At 39.8% G+C, this 18,155-nt stretch overlaps 1 protein-coding gene across 4 annotated transcripts in view; it reads left to right on the top strand.

Annotated features, from left to right (window-relative positions):
- ADGRD1 (adhesion G protein-coupled receptor D1) overlaps nucleotides 1-18,155 on the top strand; it is a 115,639-nt gene that overhangs the window by 45,776 nt on the left and 51,708 nt on the right. For all 4 annotated transcript variants that reach the window (XM_015878381.2, XM_015878382.2, XM_015878385.2 and 1 more), the window contains 2 exons: nucleotides 11,219-11,292; nucleotides 13,192-13,315. In XM_015878381.2, coding sequence (XP_015733867.1) covers nucleotides 11,219-11,292; nucleotides 13,192-13,315 — 198 coding nt within the window. The remainder of the gene's footprint in view (nucleotides 1-11,218; nucleotides 11,293-13,191; nucleotides 13,316-18,155) is intronic.

Raw genomic sequence — 18,155 nt, 5'->3', positions numbered from 1 at the left:
TGGTACATTGCTCAACTATTGGCCACTGCATCTTGTTGAGATGCTTAAAAAGCCAGGTTACCAAATGGTGACATTTCGCTCAAGAGTAAGTCAGAGAAATGAAGAGGGTGCAGCAGCATTTCCAATGAAGGAGGAACATGAGAGTTCTCATTCTTTGTGCTAAATAATCAACAAGAGAGCCTGGAGATTTTGCTGAAAAAGGCCGCCAAGCTCCAATTACCACAGCTACATTCCTCAAACCATTAGATCAGTTTCCAGAGGGACCCATTGCTGATTTCAGGAATCACATGGAAAAACAGCTCCAGGCAAGCAGTGCAAAGTAGGAGCTGAGTAATTTTGAACTTATTCAAATCTATGGCAGAAGATGCCTTCATGTGGCACTTTGTGCTCTTCTCTGATGAACGGGTCAGCAGGCAGTAATACCTTACTGGGCTCTTATTTTTCATCTTTAGCTTTGGGTTTGCTTTGCCCAACTGACCCTGCTGCACAGCTCTTCTGATCAGGTGTTCATGTAACCTTCTGGCTATGGAAATAGAAGAAAAGTTGGTGTTCTTTGCAAAGGGGCTAAAATTGAAATCTGAACATACTGAGGCTTTAAAAATGTTATCCTGGTTATGCTGAAAAGAAATCATACACAAAAAATGGAACTTCCCGGCTACTCAAGAGCACTGTATTTATTGCAATTCTGCAAACCTGGGCTTGAGGGTGCCTGCTGGTCAGGCACTGCACCCCAGTGGAAAGCTGGAGGAGGGCAGTGGCTGTGCCAGCCCTGCGACCTCAGCACGCTGCTCTCAGGCAGCAGACATCAGCTCAGAGCTGAGCCACAACTTAAATCAGTTGGATGTTTCTCTGTTAGGCCAGCAACAGTGCCCCTATCTGCAGTATGTCTGCAGGTACATGCAAAGCTCCACAAACTGCCATTATTTTGTCATTCAAGAAATAAATTCACTGGCTTGGTCTCATGTTACTCAACTTTCCAGCTCTCATTAATGGAGCAGGCCTAATTTCAGGGTGGCTTTTAGCTCACTGAATGGGGCTGATGCACAGATCAAATAGTTCTGGCACCCTGACACTTCCTGTGAGTGAAAAATGATGCTGGACTAAATAGTTGTGTGTATTTCATCCCCATTCATGCAACGGATTAAAAGAGAACTCATATTTGGCAAAAATACAGGAATGGGAGAAAAAGATTCAAATCAGAGAAAGAAAAATGTAAATGTTCTTGAGAGGACTTTTGTCTCACAATAGAAATTGGGAAAAAAGCAAGTAAGAAAAAAAAACTCATGGAAAACCACAAGCTTAATTGGAGAAAGACCCAGGCAGGAGATTGTGATATCACAGTAGAACATTAAGGTTTGCAAGAGGGCCTGACAGATGACTGTGCTGCTCTGCTCAGCAAGTGTTGCAGAAAAGGATTTTTGCCTGTGACTAAGGATTAATATTGGATCTGGACGGTATCTGACAGACCAATCCTGCTCCTGTACCTGCACTGTTGGCCATGGGATCCTCGTCACAATTAACTGATCGTGTTGCTTAAGACAGCAGCTTTAACTTATCAATGTGACAGAAAACATATTTTTCTCAAGATCCTTTTTTGTTGTTTTGGTTTCTTTTTCAGTTTTAGTCTATGGTTGTATGTTTGCTAGAAACAAAGCAAGTGAAGCAATGCTCTTAAGTAAGTTTCCCATCTGCAGTGTGGGGAGAGATTTGTCAGGGGAAGAAAGCCCCTGCATTCACTGGATACTTAATGAGGTATTCAGCTGCTTATCAAAAAATGCCACAGTATTAGGCTGTGTGTTAACATGGGCTTTTACTCTGGTCTTTATGTACTTTAGCTGGATTTTCACTGCGCAAAGCATAACAAGATTCAGGAGATATATTTTATTCTGAGACATTACAGACCAAATAGGTAGGATAATGGGTGTGAAATGAAACAGAGCTAGGAAAGGACCTATGAAAAGTCATGTGGGGAAAACGAATTGAGGAATAAAAACAAGAATCCTGAATCCAAGTGATTTTTTGATTACACAAAATAAACATTCCCTTATCTCACCTAGTGGGCCTGAATATCTTTGGGCTTAAGCAATCATAAGTTTTTTGTAATATTTTCCAGTCTGGTTACAACAGCCTTATCATAGAAGGGCTGTGTGCTGTATCTCTCTGAAAGTCTCTGTCATGAGATGTAGCATTACAACTGGAATGCTTATTGTACTCCGTCATTATTTATACTCCATCGCCTCCATTGACTGCCTATCCCACCCGCTCCCCGGAGATTAGCAGAGTCAGAGAAAGGATAAATGATGATTAGCAGTTCGTCAAGGGATACAAGAGCTGAAAGGGTCAACGTAAAACAAAGTCTGCCACGTATAATTCACAAAGAATGTGAAGCATTGCTTTTCAGAGTTAACATTCGCATAGCCAGGATTTTAATGAGAATGGAAAATGCTAACATATAAATTCAATCCTATAAAAAAAATATTAGCAACAGGCATACCGAGTGGTAAATATTTTTACCATTAAGCCTCTATTCTGCTTCTGACATGAGCTATTAAAACTTCTCCTAAGCTTCCTTTAAATCACGTCTTCAAAATGCCCTTTAAACCACAGGCCTTTGTTTGCACAGAAACGCTAGTGAAGATGATGAAGGTGACAGTAAAAATGCATAATGATGAACTGAACATCATGGATTTTTCAAAGCATGTAATGCAGACCTGATGGAATTCTCACTGAAACTGATGAAGGGATTCTCCTGACATCTGAAGAAGCTCACGTTTTCCTTTAGAAGTACACTTTTTTTATGTTTTCTCAGCAGAAAACCGGGTTCTTATTAAGTTACATGCTGGGCAAAGAGAAAACCATAAGGAGTTTTATGCTTGTGCCTTGCATCCTCTTGCAATCCCAGACTCCCAAAGCTACCCATTCCCACAGCTATTTTTGTTTCTGCAGGTGAAATGCAGGGCACTGAAGTCTTTACAAAGTCAGACGAATGCGTTATTTCCAATAATTCCACAAACATTGCTTGTTCTTCTTATTACCATGCAGAGTACCTGAAATTGTAATGTTTCATTCCTCCAGGCTGTCAAGGTCCTTTTGCTCTTCAAAATAAGGACAAAGGCTTTTGTTGTTGCATTGGAAAATCAGGATGTTTTTTTGCTTTTCCTCCCTGTATACTTAGAAAAGGCAATACATATTGATTCTTCACTTGGAAATCTGCCTTAGCCAAGATACGAGGGGTCACTGTGTGCAGAATTTCCTCATAGCAACTAAAGCCTCTTTCACAATGGATAGGAGTAAATACTGATTGACTGGTCTCCTAATTACTACTTCCAGTTTTGTGGGAAAGGGATGTTTACTCATCCAGTCTTCATTTCTATATTGACAAAGAAGCTTGCAAAACTGAAGTGCAGGAATACACTGATGCTGCTGTTGGCTTTTGTAGCTTTGTGTTGTTTCTCAGTTCAGAGCATTTTCTCATTGTTACTGGTGCGAGTTAGTCATAGAGACTGAGCCTCTGTTTCAAGGGTTTTCAGTTGCAGCCAAGCTTAGTAAAATCTAGTTACCAAAAATCCAGGCATGTGTGAGCTGGGAGATGAGTGACTGTGACTGTACAATGGATGTTGGAGCAAACCCAGGTGGGTGCTGCTGGCTGTCCATCACTGCTAGAGCTGTGTGCCCTGGCCTCTTAGTTCTGGTTTGAATTCTCCTTGCCTGATTCACTAGGGTATTGTGAACAACTGCAGTTTATATGTTAAAGCTTAGTGTCTAACATGGTTATCTTCTGATGCAAATGTTTCTCTTACCAAAAAAAAAGAAAAAAAAGAAAAGAAAAGAAAAAAAAAGCTATAAGGAGGAAAAGTTTAAGCACTGTTTTGGAAACTAAGAATTGTGGAAATATTACCTAATAGGAAAAGTATTCTTAAAACTGGTTCTACTCAGTGCATCCCTTTAAAGGATTATACTTTGTGCCTGCCTTCTGGTCCCTGTCACAGCTCCTGTCATAGCCAAGACATTGCTTCCTGTTACAGAGCTCTACAACAGGCCTGGATAATTGTATGGCAAAGGGAAATATTTCTGCCTGTGTCAAAACACTACAGGTGAATGGGGGAAGAGATCACTTGTTTATGTCTTTCATTATGGTTCTGTTGGATTAGAATTTATGTTCATTTTTAATAGCCTTTGCAATATCAGTCAGACCAGTTGTTTTCATTTAGCAGCACTTTCCCATGAGTTAAGAAAATTAAAGTAGATTAAAATAGGGTGTATGGAAGGAACATCTGCTTCTCATTTTATAAAAGCAATGCATTTTTAATACAATAATGCAGAGAAGTAGAAAAAGGCATAGCAAAAAGAAACAAAAAACCTTAACAAACACATTACAGCCCTTTTCACTAAGCAATATTGGAAAGTTATTGTGGATTTGTACCAACATGGCCACAAACTCTACTTTATTATGTTGAATGGATGGAGGGTAGGGGAAAACCGAAGTGAGATTTCATTAATCCATCAGAAAATACCAGAAAGCTTCTCGGAGCTTATGTGAATAGATACGTCAAGGTTGGTGGATAACCTGCACAGAGAACTTTGTAAGTATTTGCATTTCTTCACATGAAAAATACATTTTTCAAGGAGCCTAAATATGCAGAAGCAGCAAAAAGCAACAGAATTTTGGACAAGAGGAGTGAAAGTGACAAAAATTTGCGTTAACTGCCAACATTGGCAAGTAGTATTTATTGAAATGACTTCCTGGAAGAACCAGGCCAAATGCCCAGGGCTGGGGGAATTCTGTGTTTTTATCATTGTTTTATCTGTGCTGATGGATGATCTTTATCTCAGTCCATCTGACTCAGACATTTTGAAAGATGACAAAGAGTAAAAGATGTAGTTGGGATCTGGTTTAGGGGATAACAACCCAGTATGATTCTGTTTTCATGACCTCTCAGCAAATCTCAGGTCCAATAGGTCTAAAAGTGAAAAACCTTTTGACAGTCTGATGAAGTGCTCTCAGGCCCTGGTAATCGAGACGGGGTTTGTCTCTATGGTGTGAAGGTCTGGTAGCTCTGAGTGTGTGCTGGAAGGGAGAGGAGAAGGGAAGAGCAGAAACGCATTCTGCAGGGCTGTGTCCACATCTCATGTGGCCACTGTGAGAATGCCCAAAAATCTGTATGAGAACAAAAGGTCCTTTGAGCAACGAGTAACTGCTTCAACACAAGCACCTTGAGTGAAATAACATTTTAAATTACCTGACTTAAATTAAACCTGTTTGGAACCAGATTGTATTCAATAATTCTGGAGAGGTGATATTTAGTTGGAGGTTATGCCCAGAGAGACTTTGATACTCTTTGGAACCGAACTGTCCTGTAAATGACACGAGAAACCATTTTTTCACCCAAGTATCAAAGCAGCTTTTGATCCAGATCATCAGTTTGTTGCCATGTTTACTGATACTTTTGTTAGGAAACGCTTCCCTTTTAGGCCCCATTTCCCACCTAAAGTTCATTTCAAAACTTTAAACATTTACTGATGTCACTTGATTACAGCCTGAATTGAATTTCAAAGGCCCTCATCTCGCAGTTTCCTTTTGTGCATGCCTGCATTGAAGTCAACTCTATTCAACTGTAATGAAAACAAACCTTTTCCTTTCCATGGCTATTTTCATCCTTTTTATACTTTCCATTTATTACCATAATTTACAACAATATTGTGAGTATTATTAATCCCAATTGCAGTCAATGGGAGTTTGGCATGGTTTTACACTGCAGTGCTGCGTCTTACATAGTTTTGGCTTCCAAGCTGAAAGACTTTGGCACTTGTCACTGCCCAGTGTTAGCAAATACATACAAAACACTCACTATGCCCATGTGCACTCAGGCCAAAAGAAAAGGAAAAGGAAAGAAAGATGTCGCAATTTCGAGACCTTTGAAACTGAGGACTGTATGGAAGTATCATCCATAGAGGATGTGTGGCTTCGTGATGTGAGCAAGGTGCTTTTTGTTAGAAGCTCCCAAGTCCAAATCTCATACTGAAACAATGATGGCATACTGTGTTAAAAGCCTGACAGATCTATATGAATATATCTTCTATTCTTCTAATGGGATTTTGGGGGGCTGAAAAATTACAGCAAAGACATTTTTGATCTGTGTATTCATGTTTAGGGAGACTGTAATTTTAACTCAAGGGTTGCACACAGTTTCCATTGCCATAATTGTTCAACAGTTAGGCAGCTTTCCTTGGGAAAAACTGGGTTTTATGCTATTTAATACTCAAAATCAGAGAGGGGGACTATTCATTTTTTAACACTGACAGTTTCACCTACAGTGCATTTATAATACACTGCCCCATCTGTAGTAGATGCTATCATGGCTACCAGTGCTATAAACAGCTAGCCTGAAGTAGATCAAAGAGACAAGCTGAAGGGAGATGAGCACCAAGTGATAGTTTCAGTTCCCACAGACCATAAACAACTGCTTTGCAGATGTACAGCCACACTGAGATGTGCAAGTGGTCAGATGTTGTCTTGGCAGCTGCTCGATGAAGCCCCTTGTTCAGTGCCATAAGAAAGATGGGATGCAGTTAAGAGGATGGCATTTTTATTTAAAGAGATGCAGAGTTGCTACTCTAAGAAAAACAGCAAGAACTTCTGGTGTTGTACACACACTCAGGAGTAATTCAACTTTTTTAGTTATACACAGTAGCAGAAAAAGAGTATCAGGACAATGTTGTTGTCCATTCCTTCCTTGTTTTCTTTTCCTCTTTATAAAAATGCTATCTAAGAAAGCAGCCAAGATATTTTTTATTCCGTTGCTCACATAATAGAATTATATTTGTTGTTCTCACACTGCTTGCCTGATAAAGCAGCTGTTAAACAGAGAACTCCAAGAGCTGGGGAAAAATACTGAAGTACTATTTTATTAACAATATTTTTGAAGGAAATCAAAATGTTGACTATTCTTAACCTCAGGCAAAGGAAGACTCAAAGACAATTTCTATTCAGATATATATGGCAACCTATTTTAATTGCATACGCCTTTACAGGATCTGATATTTAACTGTACTTTTTTCCTTTATATTTTTGTCTGCCACAGTCTTCCATTTTTTGTGTCACCATGCTTCATTTATTTATTTATTTGTTGGTTTATTTTTAACTGCATGTCTGTATCATTAAGAAATACATTCTGAGAGCTTTCATGTTGACCCTGTGTCCTACAGTATTCTACTGCGTCCCTTCAGCAAGCATACGCTCACATAGATTGGTTGGCTACAATGGAGCATGGTTGATTTATATCAACTAAAGGTCTGGATTTTATGCACAACACTTTCCAATTCCCTGTTGATAAAATTATTACTATTATTATTATTATTAATTTTACAGTTTGCAACAATATTTTCATTATGTGTGCTGGTGACATCTCTGTGTGAATCAGTCCAACGAACTCTAAATTAAAATAGTTGGGTGATCTAAGTCTGTTGCAATGCAGTATTCTCACAACTTGGAAAAATACAGCCAACATACTTTCTCTCTTTCTTTGTCTGTCTGTCTTTTTCCAGGGGAATCAGTAAATGAATGTACCTCAAAGTTTTAATTTTCTAGGTAGTTAGAAGTAGTTTGCATAAGAGGGAAAGGAAAGTCAGCAGATCACATGGTCCTGGACAGATCATGTGAACAGTCAGGATGTAAACAGATAGAAATCCTCTAATTGGTAGTATAATTTTAGTCTCTAATTTAATCCATAAACTAGAATCAACGTGCTTCTGACTCACGGACCTGTAAGAATATTTCAGTGGGGCTGTGAAGTGTGTGAGAAACAAGACATCTGTTAGTATTAAAGTACTTTCTCAACACCTTCAATTTAATCCATTGTGTTTGGATGTTGAGATGACAAGATTTCAAAAGTCTCAGAATTAGGCAGAATTCTGTACTTTGTAAAGAGTCAAGTGGCCTCCAAATTTATCTTCATAGAGTAAATTATCCTGTGTTTTGGATAAGTCCAACCCCTAACCTTTGGGCTTGGAGCTACTGCATTCAGATGATCAGCAGAACTATCCCAACGAGTTCTCCTTCTTCACATTTGAGAAAAAAACAAATTGAATTAGAAAGTGCACACCCTCCTCCCTTGGTGGCCACTAAGTATTTGTTTGCTCTTTAAATTCAGGGGAGGAGAAAAAAGCTAATCTCACAAAGGTTCACCCCACCCTCTGCTTGGCTTCTCTTCCTTGGCAAGCCTCCCCGGCAGCAGCTGGCTGACTGTTTTTCTTCTGCAATTCTGCTCATGACATTTCCTGCAACGAGGTTTTTCTGAAGGATTCCAGCAGTCCTTTCAGCCCCCTGCCCTCCTTTTTTGGACTCTTCCCCCCTTGACCAAGGACTTGTGCCTGGTTCCCAGCGGTTTCAGGACCGTATCGCCATCACACATCCTTGCAAATACTCTACACATCCTCAACACATACATACAGTGAGTTTCTGTGGATGTCATGTAAATCTTATTAACTCACTGAGAGTCAGTGGTTAGTTCAGGGTATGCAGAACAGCTGTATTTCTGCTGGAAATAGAGACAGTACTTCCCCAAGCTACATGGCCCATCAGAGAAACAAAGTCTGCACTGAGTTGTTCAGTGGTATGGGATCTGTTCCTGGCTATTGCTTGCCACCATCCTGGCACTTGTTTCATTTAATGTAATTCTTTTCTGAACTTGCAGATGTGACCCTCTCCATGCAGAAGAATTTATATAAAGAACTGAGGTGATGGAGAACTGACGCACAGACCCTATTTTACTAAGTGCACTGGTACCTTCCTTCTCCAAACCACTAAAAGATGCACAAACTGTCCTTTCACAGGCTTTTATAAGCATTTCAGTGACTTAATCTCTTAGTGAAAAAGCCTACTTCCATATTAAGTTCTCTGTTATCAATGACATTAAATCAATATTCTCAGTGCTGCAGGTTCCAAGTCACATATAAGCCGTCACACACAGTTTAACTTCAGAAATACTGTATTGAGACATGGTCAGTTTGTTTTTTCAAAGATTATAGAGTACTTCAGTAGAGCTGCTGAAGATCTGTGAGGGTTTATCCCTTGTTGTAGCCAGTTTCTTATATGCTGTGTGAGTTTCTATCCTGCTGACAGTTTTGTTACAGAACAGCAGTTCTGTAAGTCCGAGATGACTGTTATGTGGCTATCAGGAGTAGCACTGGTGAGGCCTGCGTTGTGCGCGTCAAAACAAGTAACACATTATTTAAGAGAATTAGTAGACAAAGTAGTGTGGGTTCTTCTTGTATACATGTTAGATGTCTATTTTTTTCCAGGCATGTTCTCGCACAGTTCTGGGCAGCTCATAGTCCGAACAGCCTCCCCTGGTGTGTTTCTTTGTCTAATTGGTGACATCTGTGTTTAGAGTCAAAGATGGAGAAAAACAGTAATTTGTCCCTTGCCAGAGACATTGAATTGAGGAGAAAACATACATCTGGGAATTATTTGTGTGAAAAGATACACAACTGAAGTACTATGTCTTATTTCAACCTGACCCAGCAGTGCCCTTTCCATTTAGAATATTAAGAATCCAGATTTATATAGGGATATTTTACAAGTCAGAAGTGACACTTATTGTAAAATATTTGTTATTACAGCAGATCTTTCTCCTTTCTTTTCATTTTTTTATTAAATTGCCTCTCATCTGTCTGTCATAAAAGTGAAGTAATTTGTAATACAAACTGGCTATGAATTCTTTCAGTTACATACTCCATGAAAGCTATGTCATGATGGAGATAAAGCCATACAGCACAACAGGCAAACATTATGCTACACGCCTTCTCTGCCGGTAAAACAAAGTGAACTCTACCAACAAAACTTGCTGTTAGCTGAAGTTGCAGAAGGAGTTTTTCCAGCTGTGGGTTATGGATCATCAGCACATCAGTGACAGTCTGTTCTCAGAGCTCACCTTCTGAGAGTACCTGACCTGCAATCTCAGCTGTTTCTCCAATGAAATCTTAGGAAAAATAGGGTCAGATAGGGAATTAGAAGTTTTATTTAGAGATGTTGCTCAAGTAGATAAGAAAATTCCATTTATTTTACCCAGAGGTAAATAAAGAAGAAATAAAAGGCCTTATCTAAAGCACAGCTACCTGAAGTGTGTGGAAATCCAGTGTGAATGTCCTGGGCTAGGCAGAAATGCTTCATTATCATTAGTAAGGAGGGTGCTGTACTACCTTGTGCCTGATACGTGTTCTTGGGTTGTGGGAGAGGAGAAGGAAAATTGCTTCAGAGACTTCTTGTACTTGCTCAAGTTTCAGCATGCTGGGTTTTTGTTTTTGTTGTTTTTCTTCTCTAAAAGAAGAATTTTGGATTGTCTTCCAGTTTCACAGCAGTATTGACCCTGTGCTGTAATGGTATCAGGTCTATTAATTCATCAGCGATTTATGTTGAAGATGCTTGTAATAAAATGAAACTGCTCGAAGGTTGAATCAAACACAGAGTAGACATGGGGGATTTTTATATTGAAAAGGGTACAAAAGATCCTGGAAACCTCTTGTCTGCGTATTTTGTCTGTTACAAGCTACTAATTCATCCTAATATTGTTTGAATTATTTTGTCCAGAAAGTGATGTGACGGAGTTGAGAATGAGGGCTCAATTGTTTCTGAATGGATGAGATTGAATGTTGCCAAATCCATTTGTGAAAGATAAAATTAATGTCACCACAATGCCAAGGTCTGTTAAAATAAAATCTTGGACTATAGCATTGTTCCTTCAGTTTGATTGTGTATTTAAAAATAATTGGTATTGTGGAAAGAAAATGTCTGTGAGTTGGTCACTGTAATGCACGTACTTCAGTGTTATTCATCTTAAAATGTGAGATATTTATGAGTGAGAACAAAACCCATTGAAGTGAAATACATGCTGTGAAAATGAGTGCACACATTTGTGCTTTGCTTATGTACAGTAAGGAAGTCTGTTTTGCTGTTACTTACATATTACTTATACAGGATGACATTTCTGACACCAAGTGACATGAATCCCAGCGTGTAAACTCTAAACAACAGCAGCCCTTGTTTGGGGTTTGTGTAAAGCCATGAGGACTGAACAAATTTCCTTTCAGTATGGTGGGTTAAGCTGGAAAATCAATTGTAATTGATAGAACAGGAGGAATCTGAGCTAGTTGAACATTAGAGTTTGGTTCTTTTAAAACACTCCTTCAGGGCTTTTTTTTTTCCTTCTCCTTCCTGCAGACTCCCAGACAATACAGCCTCGCACTAAACAGGAGTAACAGAGTCCATCTTTACTGCGCGTTTCTGGACTACAGGTATGGTATATGAGTTCAGATTCTTTAACTTGACTAAATCAAATAGCATCTCATTTGTGATGCTTTATGTTGCCGATGTTCTTCCTGTTCTCTTTCTTTTATAGAAGTAGTTAAAGTAATGAAGGCACTGGTTTACAACACACACAATCTCACAGTGGCTTTTTACTACAAATAGTTTTGGTTTTTTTTCACTGACCCTGTGTTAAGTTGGGGATTGAGAGCTTGAAAAATTTGGAATCAAAACTAAAATGCAGACTGATACTGATCCTGCTTATGATGGTTTATGAATATATCCATTTGGGCAGACACTTGGGATGGCAAACCTCCAGCAGAGCCATTGGTTTCACTGGATCTCTGCCTGTTTCACAATACTATGTGAAATCAGTATTTAAGAGCTGTGAGTTTTGGCCAGCGTGTGCAATGAAGAAACATTACGCCCCTGAATACAAATTAAAAGGAAAGGTAAATAAATTAAATGTCACTTAGAAAATGGGATCTATGGAAAAGAACAGCTTCTATTTTTTATTTTTTTTTTAGCTCTGAATCTGTTTAACCTGTTTCTGATTTCCAAGCATGTTGCTCTTGTTGAGTTAAAATACAAACAGTATCTTCTGAAACTTGAATTTTATGGGGATTAACAATTTTTGACCTGTCATGATATAAGCTTAGTTGATGTAGCAGAGGACTGCAATGCTGTGATCTCCTATCCATCATGCACACGGGAAGGTCACTGTAATTGTTTTATTGAAGTTTTGTTTCAAGGATGTTGAAGTGTCCCAGCTGTTAGCAGTTACTTGTCGTTATGGTTACTCACAAATTACAATAAATTCAAAACAGATTTTACTGAAGCAAATTAACATGGCTGGGGCATTGTTCCTGTGTGGTTTTCCACTGAGACTTGGGCCCTTGAGGCTATGCCTTGGGATAGAAACTGAAATACAAAATCTACCCTTCCAAATGAGCTTTATTTGTGTCAAGGTATTCTTATTCCCTGGCGGATGGTAGTTAAAGAGCAAGCAATTCCTGATGTACAGACGGCTCCCTTTAAGAATTCAAGGAGGTCCCAAAGGATAGAATGAAAGATGATTATTTTACCTATTGTAAAATAAGCTCTGATGAAAATATTCATCACTCAGCTTCAGAACCCCAAAGAATATAAAAAATAATAAATAGTTAAGAAACAGGCAGTTTGTGCAGTGACCTATGTTGGCCCAAACTCCACCAAGATGTGGCTTCTATGTTCCCACTCTGTCGCAGGACTCCTGGCAGGGCTGTGTCAGCACAAGGCTTTCCAGGTTTTTCCTGGCTCCAAGAAGCAAACTATGAGCATCACATCCCTTGCTGCCCTGGGACTGAGCCATGCAGCCAGGACAGCCATATCCTAAGTGGAGCAGGAACTGCCCTCGCTGTCCCTGAGGGTGAAATGATGAAAAACGATTGGCATGGGTAGCTCACTAGAAATCATGCTCAATCACTCTAAATTACTTTCTTTGTTAGGACAAGTGGGACATTGAATAATAGAAAGGCAGGAGATACAATATGCTTTGACTTCAAGATTATTGACTTGTCTGACATGATAGTTCTCCAAATACAGAAACCCAGGTCTAGATAAAATGCCATAAGTGAGTTGCATAATGCTATGAAGAACAACAGTTATTCATTAGTTATAAAACCAGAAAGTAATCTCTAGTGACATTCAGATAGGGGTATGATTTAGGCCCTCTTCTGGTCAACATTTTCCTTATTTATTTTTGTGGTGGAGTTGTGAGGGCACTAACTGTTTATGAATATACAATGGCTTTCAAATCCTTGTATCTCCTGTACACTGCAATGCATGTCAAACTAACCTGAATAAGATGCATTTTGATAGAGATTGTGCCATTTTTATATGCTTTGCAGCAATGGAACTGGTGTTTGGTCTAATGAAGGTTGTGTGCGTGAGAGCGGGGACCTCAACTACTCAGTGTGTCTTTGTAACCACCTCACTAATTTCGCCATTCTGATGCAAGTGGTGCCTCTGAAGGTGAGATTAAGCAAAAGTGTAACTGTTGAAAACAAAGCATAAATACACACCACATCAATAAGTGACTGGAACTGGGCTCATATTTGTCCTATTCAGATTTATTCCACAGCTGCTGTACGAATCCTTCTGGACTATACGTTTTCTAAAACATTTGGGAACTGAATGGAGCATACATCCCTGTGGTAGGTGGGAATCCTGAAGTACTGCACTTTATTATTATTATCCTTCTAGTATGATTTCGTAAAGTAGTAGGCAGGAAAAGCTCTGGAAAACAGCACAGACCAGCCTGGGTTTGATGATTTCATTTTCAAGACCAAGAAAGCTGAGATGTGTCTGTTTAAGGCTTTTGCTAAGTAGACTTGAGGAGTTTGAACAGCCAAGTTTGAACTCCACGTGAAGCAAACTGCTGCCAGTGGCCCTACCACTTGTTCTGCCAGCTTTTCAAGTGCTTCTCTGCTACTCTTTCTTCACCTCCTTGCTGAGCAGAGACATGCATAGAAATGTGAGAAAGAACTGGAGGTTTTAGAGAGTGAACCCTTTATGTATAGTTTCTCTGTGCTCAGATCCTCTGTCCAATGTGACCAAGGGTTTCTACTTGGTTCTCATACTCGTCAGTGCTTTCAGATGAAGTTTAATGGTATCACTTTTCTCACCGAACATGTCCTTGCCATCATAAGGCTATGTGATGCCTTGAGATTTCTTCAGAGATGGCAGTGTTGCTCCTTGCAGGTGAAATGCTGTTTTGTGCCTCCTGAAGGAATTTCTCTCCAAAGCTCAGCACCAGGCAAGGCCAGCCCCCTGCTGGGTCTCAGCAGGCAAACTGGCAGCACTGCCATGAGCATCAGAAATATGATTTTACGGCTTTATTTGGTGTGCTACTGTCAGAGATGATCCTATAGATGCAGTGACAGAGCTCGGCACTGCAAAACTCCCAGCTGATAAATAATGAATCTATAATATAAATAATTTACAGACCATACATTTAAAGTAATTTACACTGATTGTCTGTCAAATTTATACTCTCAGGCACATTCTCAGCTTTTTACAGGCACCATCCTAACAATGTAAATGAACAAGTGAAGAAGAGCTTCAGTGGGACAGTAGGAGTCGTACTGTCACATTTATCATGGTGTGCTACTAACAAGTGCGGTGTCCTCTGTGGTACAGCTAGAGGGTTTTTGTCAGCTTGCTTGGTGTGGATGCACTGAGCATGGGACCATGTCTCAGGCTCCTGTTAATTGGTTTGAATGATGGATGTGCTCTTATTTTAGACAGTAGCCCAGCCCTGAAGTAGCTGCTGCAGCAGGATGAGCTGCCTGTGCTTGTGATGGCAGCTCAGAGGTTCTTGCAGATAGACACAAAAGTGAACTTGCAGCATCAGTGTAATCAGGTCTATCCCACTGAGCTGCAGCAAAGACTTTTCAAGAAATGAATGATTCAAAACTGCCATTAGGAATTACTGGTTCAGTAACGCTGTTAGCAGAACTGCTTGCATGATTATCCCAGTTATGTGGTGTCATGCCATCACAGTTGGGGTGTAGAACAGCATGGTCTGCAATCCAAACAACTTAATTAATTCCCAGAGTCCTCTGTACTGGTCTTGCCATTGGAAGAGGGAGGGCACCTTGTTCAGGTCTCCTAGTTTTTATCTACCCTTTGTTGTCCTTGTTACTTATAAAGCACCTAATAATCCCAGCTGATTTCTAAGTATCATTTTCTTAGGAACATTTTGTGCTCACAATAAAACAAGGTTTTGCCTACACAGCTTCCCACTTGAGAGGTAAAAATAGAGCGGCAGAAATATGTTATTATTAAAATTGTTTTAAAGAGCGGTATAAAGAGATTAAATGATTTAATCAGGATTGAACAGGGCATCCACCAATTAAAAGCTGGTGAAAGATTCATTGATTTTCCATTGGGGAATAGTTCTGAGCAGCATAACTTTCAGACAAACAGATGTGAGATTGTTATGATTAAAGAGATGTTGGGGTAAATTTTAATAATATGCAATATTAGTCAGTGGAGATCAAAGACATTTTATATCAAAGCCTTTGGAGTCAGACTATCTTAAAGAGATCTGAAATGCATAATTATGAAACATGAACGCACTGTCCAGTTCTCACAGTCATTTAATGGCTCTGTTTTCAGCATTTTGCCCCATCTTAACTGTCTAAACCTGTACATTTTGTAAGATATTTTTGAACTGCCATTTTACTTGTTCATGATAAGTTAGAAAACAAAATTCATGTAAAATCTCAGCACTTGGCTGAACGTGTGAGATGTAAACCAAGACACTGATGCTTGAAAACCTTAATACCCATCTTCTTCTGTTACACCTTTAACCTCTTTCACCTAAAATCCCAGGTTTTAACATAATGCAGTGGTTGACAGAGAACAATGTTGATGTGGAAATCCACGAGTGCTTGAGACGAGTTCAGCGTGTGTTCTGATGTACTTGGCCCTTCTTCATGAGAAAGAGATTGGTTTTCTTTTTGCTTAAGAAAAAAAGCATAAGTGTTTTTTAGGCACTGCGAGTATTCAGAGAGAATTTGTTGTTCAAGACAGGAGAGCATGAAGTGCTCTCTTAGTTCAGAAAAAGCTGATGTGTCTCTAAGCAAGAAAGACTGAAAATAAGTGACTTTCCTCAGAAATACCCTTCCATTTCATTACTTGGTGAGCATTTCTAACAAAGCAGGGAGCTGAGCTTGGATGCTGTTTGTTTACCAAGGATAGAGACTTTTTCTTTGGAGTTACGCTAAACTCAAGCAAGATTCTCCTTGGTTCACTCTTTGTCCCTTCCCATGGTTTGGCTTTTGCCACTTCTACAACAATAGCACAATTCAGACCCACCAGCTTTGATGCATTTTGCCCTCGTGCCTCCCTTTCTGCTAACACTGGCCCAATTCACTTGTGAGCACTAGCGACTGTAAATTCTCAAGATTCTTTATCATTGCAATTTTATTACAAGGAAAAGATCTGTGTAAATACTTTATGCATCTGGCATGGAGAGGAATCACAATGTGTCGTACAGATTTTATTTTCTTTCAGAGGGACATTTATATGGACAGAGTTATAGGGTATCTGGCATTTGGTAGTGCTTTGTCTTGAAAACTTGAAATATATTGAGACTACGAATGCTGACATTGTTAGGCAGTTATGGGGCAGACTGTCAGGTGGGTCTAATTTAAACAGAAATACAAGAAAGTAAGTAGGTAGAAGCTCTGAAACATGAGTATTTTTATCCCAATATTTCAGAGAAAGAAACTGAGAGTACATAAAAGAAAGCTTTACATTCTACAATGCTAACTTCCATGTGAGAAAGTTAACCTCCACTTTTATATTGGTGCACTGTATAACAGTGCGTGGAGAACTTATTTGAATGCTGTGAATTAGCTGCAACTGAGCTTGGATTACAAGTGTAGTTGAACACTACTTCAAATTTCACATTACTTTCAGCAACAACTTGAATGTACTAAAGCTGCCATGTTTGTGGAAGAACAGCACTAACAATACTGCTGATGAGCCTGGGATCCATGTCTGCAGTTTGCTGCTTTCAGCCACGCAGGAGAGTCGCAGTTGTAACATGTTTATTTCAGGAATGAAAAAAAACTATGGGATAAATCTGCAAACATGTGGCACTCAGATGTCAGGCTGGCACTGACCTGTTAGCCTGCCGATGAACCAGCCACGTGGAGTGCTGAAATTATCCGTGTCTTCAGCACTCTGTTGTTATGGTTGGCCCAGAATTAGACTTGCTCACCAAGGTTCATTTATCAAGCTGGTTTTAACTTGGGAAATGATAACATTCACATGGAGTTTTGGAGATTTGTGGCAATCAATTTGTTTAAACAAATAAGCAAATCAAGATAAAATGTGACGAAAGATGAGCAGAATGTTCCTGAAGGAACACGTTCAGCCCTTGATTGCCTTTGTGAGGTTACATGGATGTAATTAAGGCCAGGATAACACCAGAAGTTGGAAACTATGGAGAAGCCTTTTCACAGCTCTGGTCAATATAGCAAGATTGAGAACTTTACAGAAGCACTACTCTGACAGAACACGTCAGTGGGATGCTCAGCAGCTGTGCAGACATTAACCAATTAGTTTATGCTCCTCTTTCTGATGGAGGAGCTGAAAACAAGCAAATATCTCCCAAGTAGCAAATCCTTGCTAAAACTGCACTCTCAGGCGTTCATGCCTGTCTTTGTCCTTTCTTGATCAGCAGAGCTGTGTTCTATCTTATACCTCAATCTGTGCTTCCTGCTGTCAGAGCAAATCTGTACTGCCAGCCGCCCTGCAGTGCTACAGTTTGGGAGACAAAGGTGCATTAATACGACTGTGGCAGGAAAAACAAATAAGGCATTTAGTTTGATATATCTAAACTGATATATGTTTGCTTCTTTTGGAAAAACTCCAAGCAGAGAGCACCCAGAGCGATACTATGGTGGCTTTCTCAAAGTGCTGTAGTCCTCATTGCACAGAAGATCTGAACCTGAATAGGAACAGCAGAGGAAGGCAGATGAGATGTTCCCTCAGTTAAGCATCCTCCACTTGCACAGGACCTGGGTAGATCTCAACCTGTAATAAATGGTATCTCCTGCTGGAGAGGAACATGCCCACGCCTGGGGCTGGGAAGGACAGCTGATATCAGTAGAGATATGGGTGATGTTCCTCTGGCACAGTCAGGCAGAGGAATGTCACAAAGTGCTTCCTAGCCAGCAGGAGTCAAATCCAGCATGGAGCAAGCCACATTTCAAAAGCACTCCAAAGAAAAGTCAGATGCCATTATTTCTTTTTGGGCAGCTTTACTTCCTCTCACCAGTCAGTGGGGTCCTGTGCT

Source organism: Coturnix japonica, chromosome 15, assembly GCF_001577835.2.
Source record: "Coturnix japonica isolate 7356 chromosome 15, Coturnix japonica 2.1, whole genome shotgun sequence".
Lineage (NCBI taxonomy): Eukaryota > Metazoa > Chordata > Aves > Galliformes > Phasianidae > Coturnix > Coturnix japonica.
The sequence above is the reverse complement of the archived record's forward strand: the minus strand, read 5'-3'. Positions and strand labels throughout refer to the sequence as shown.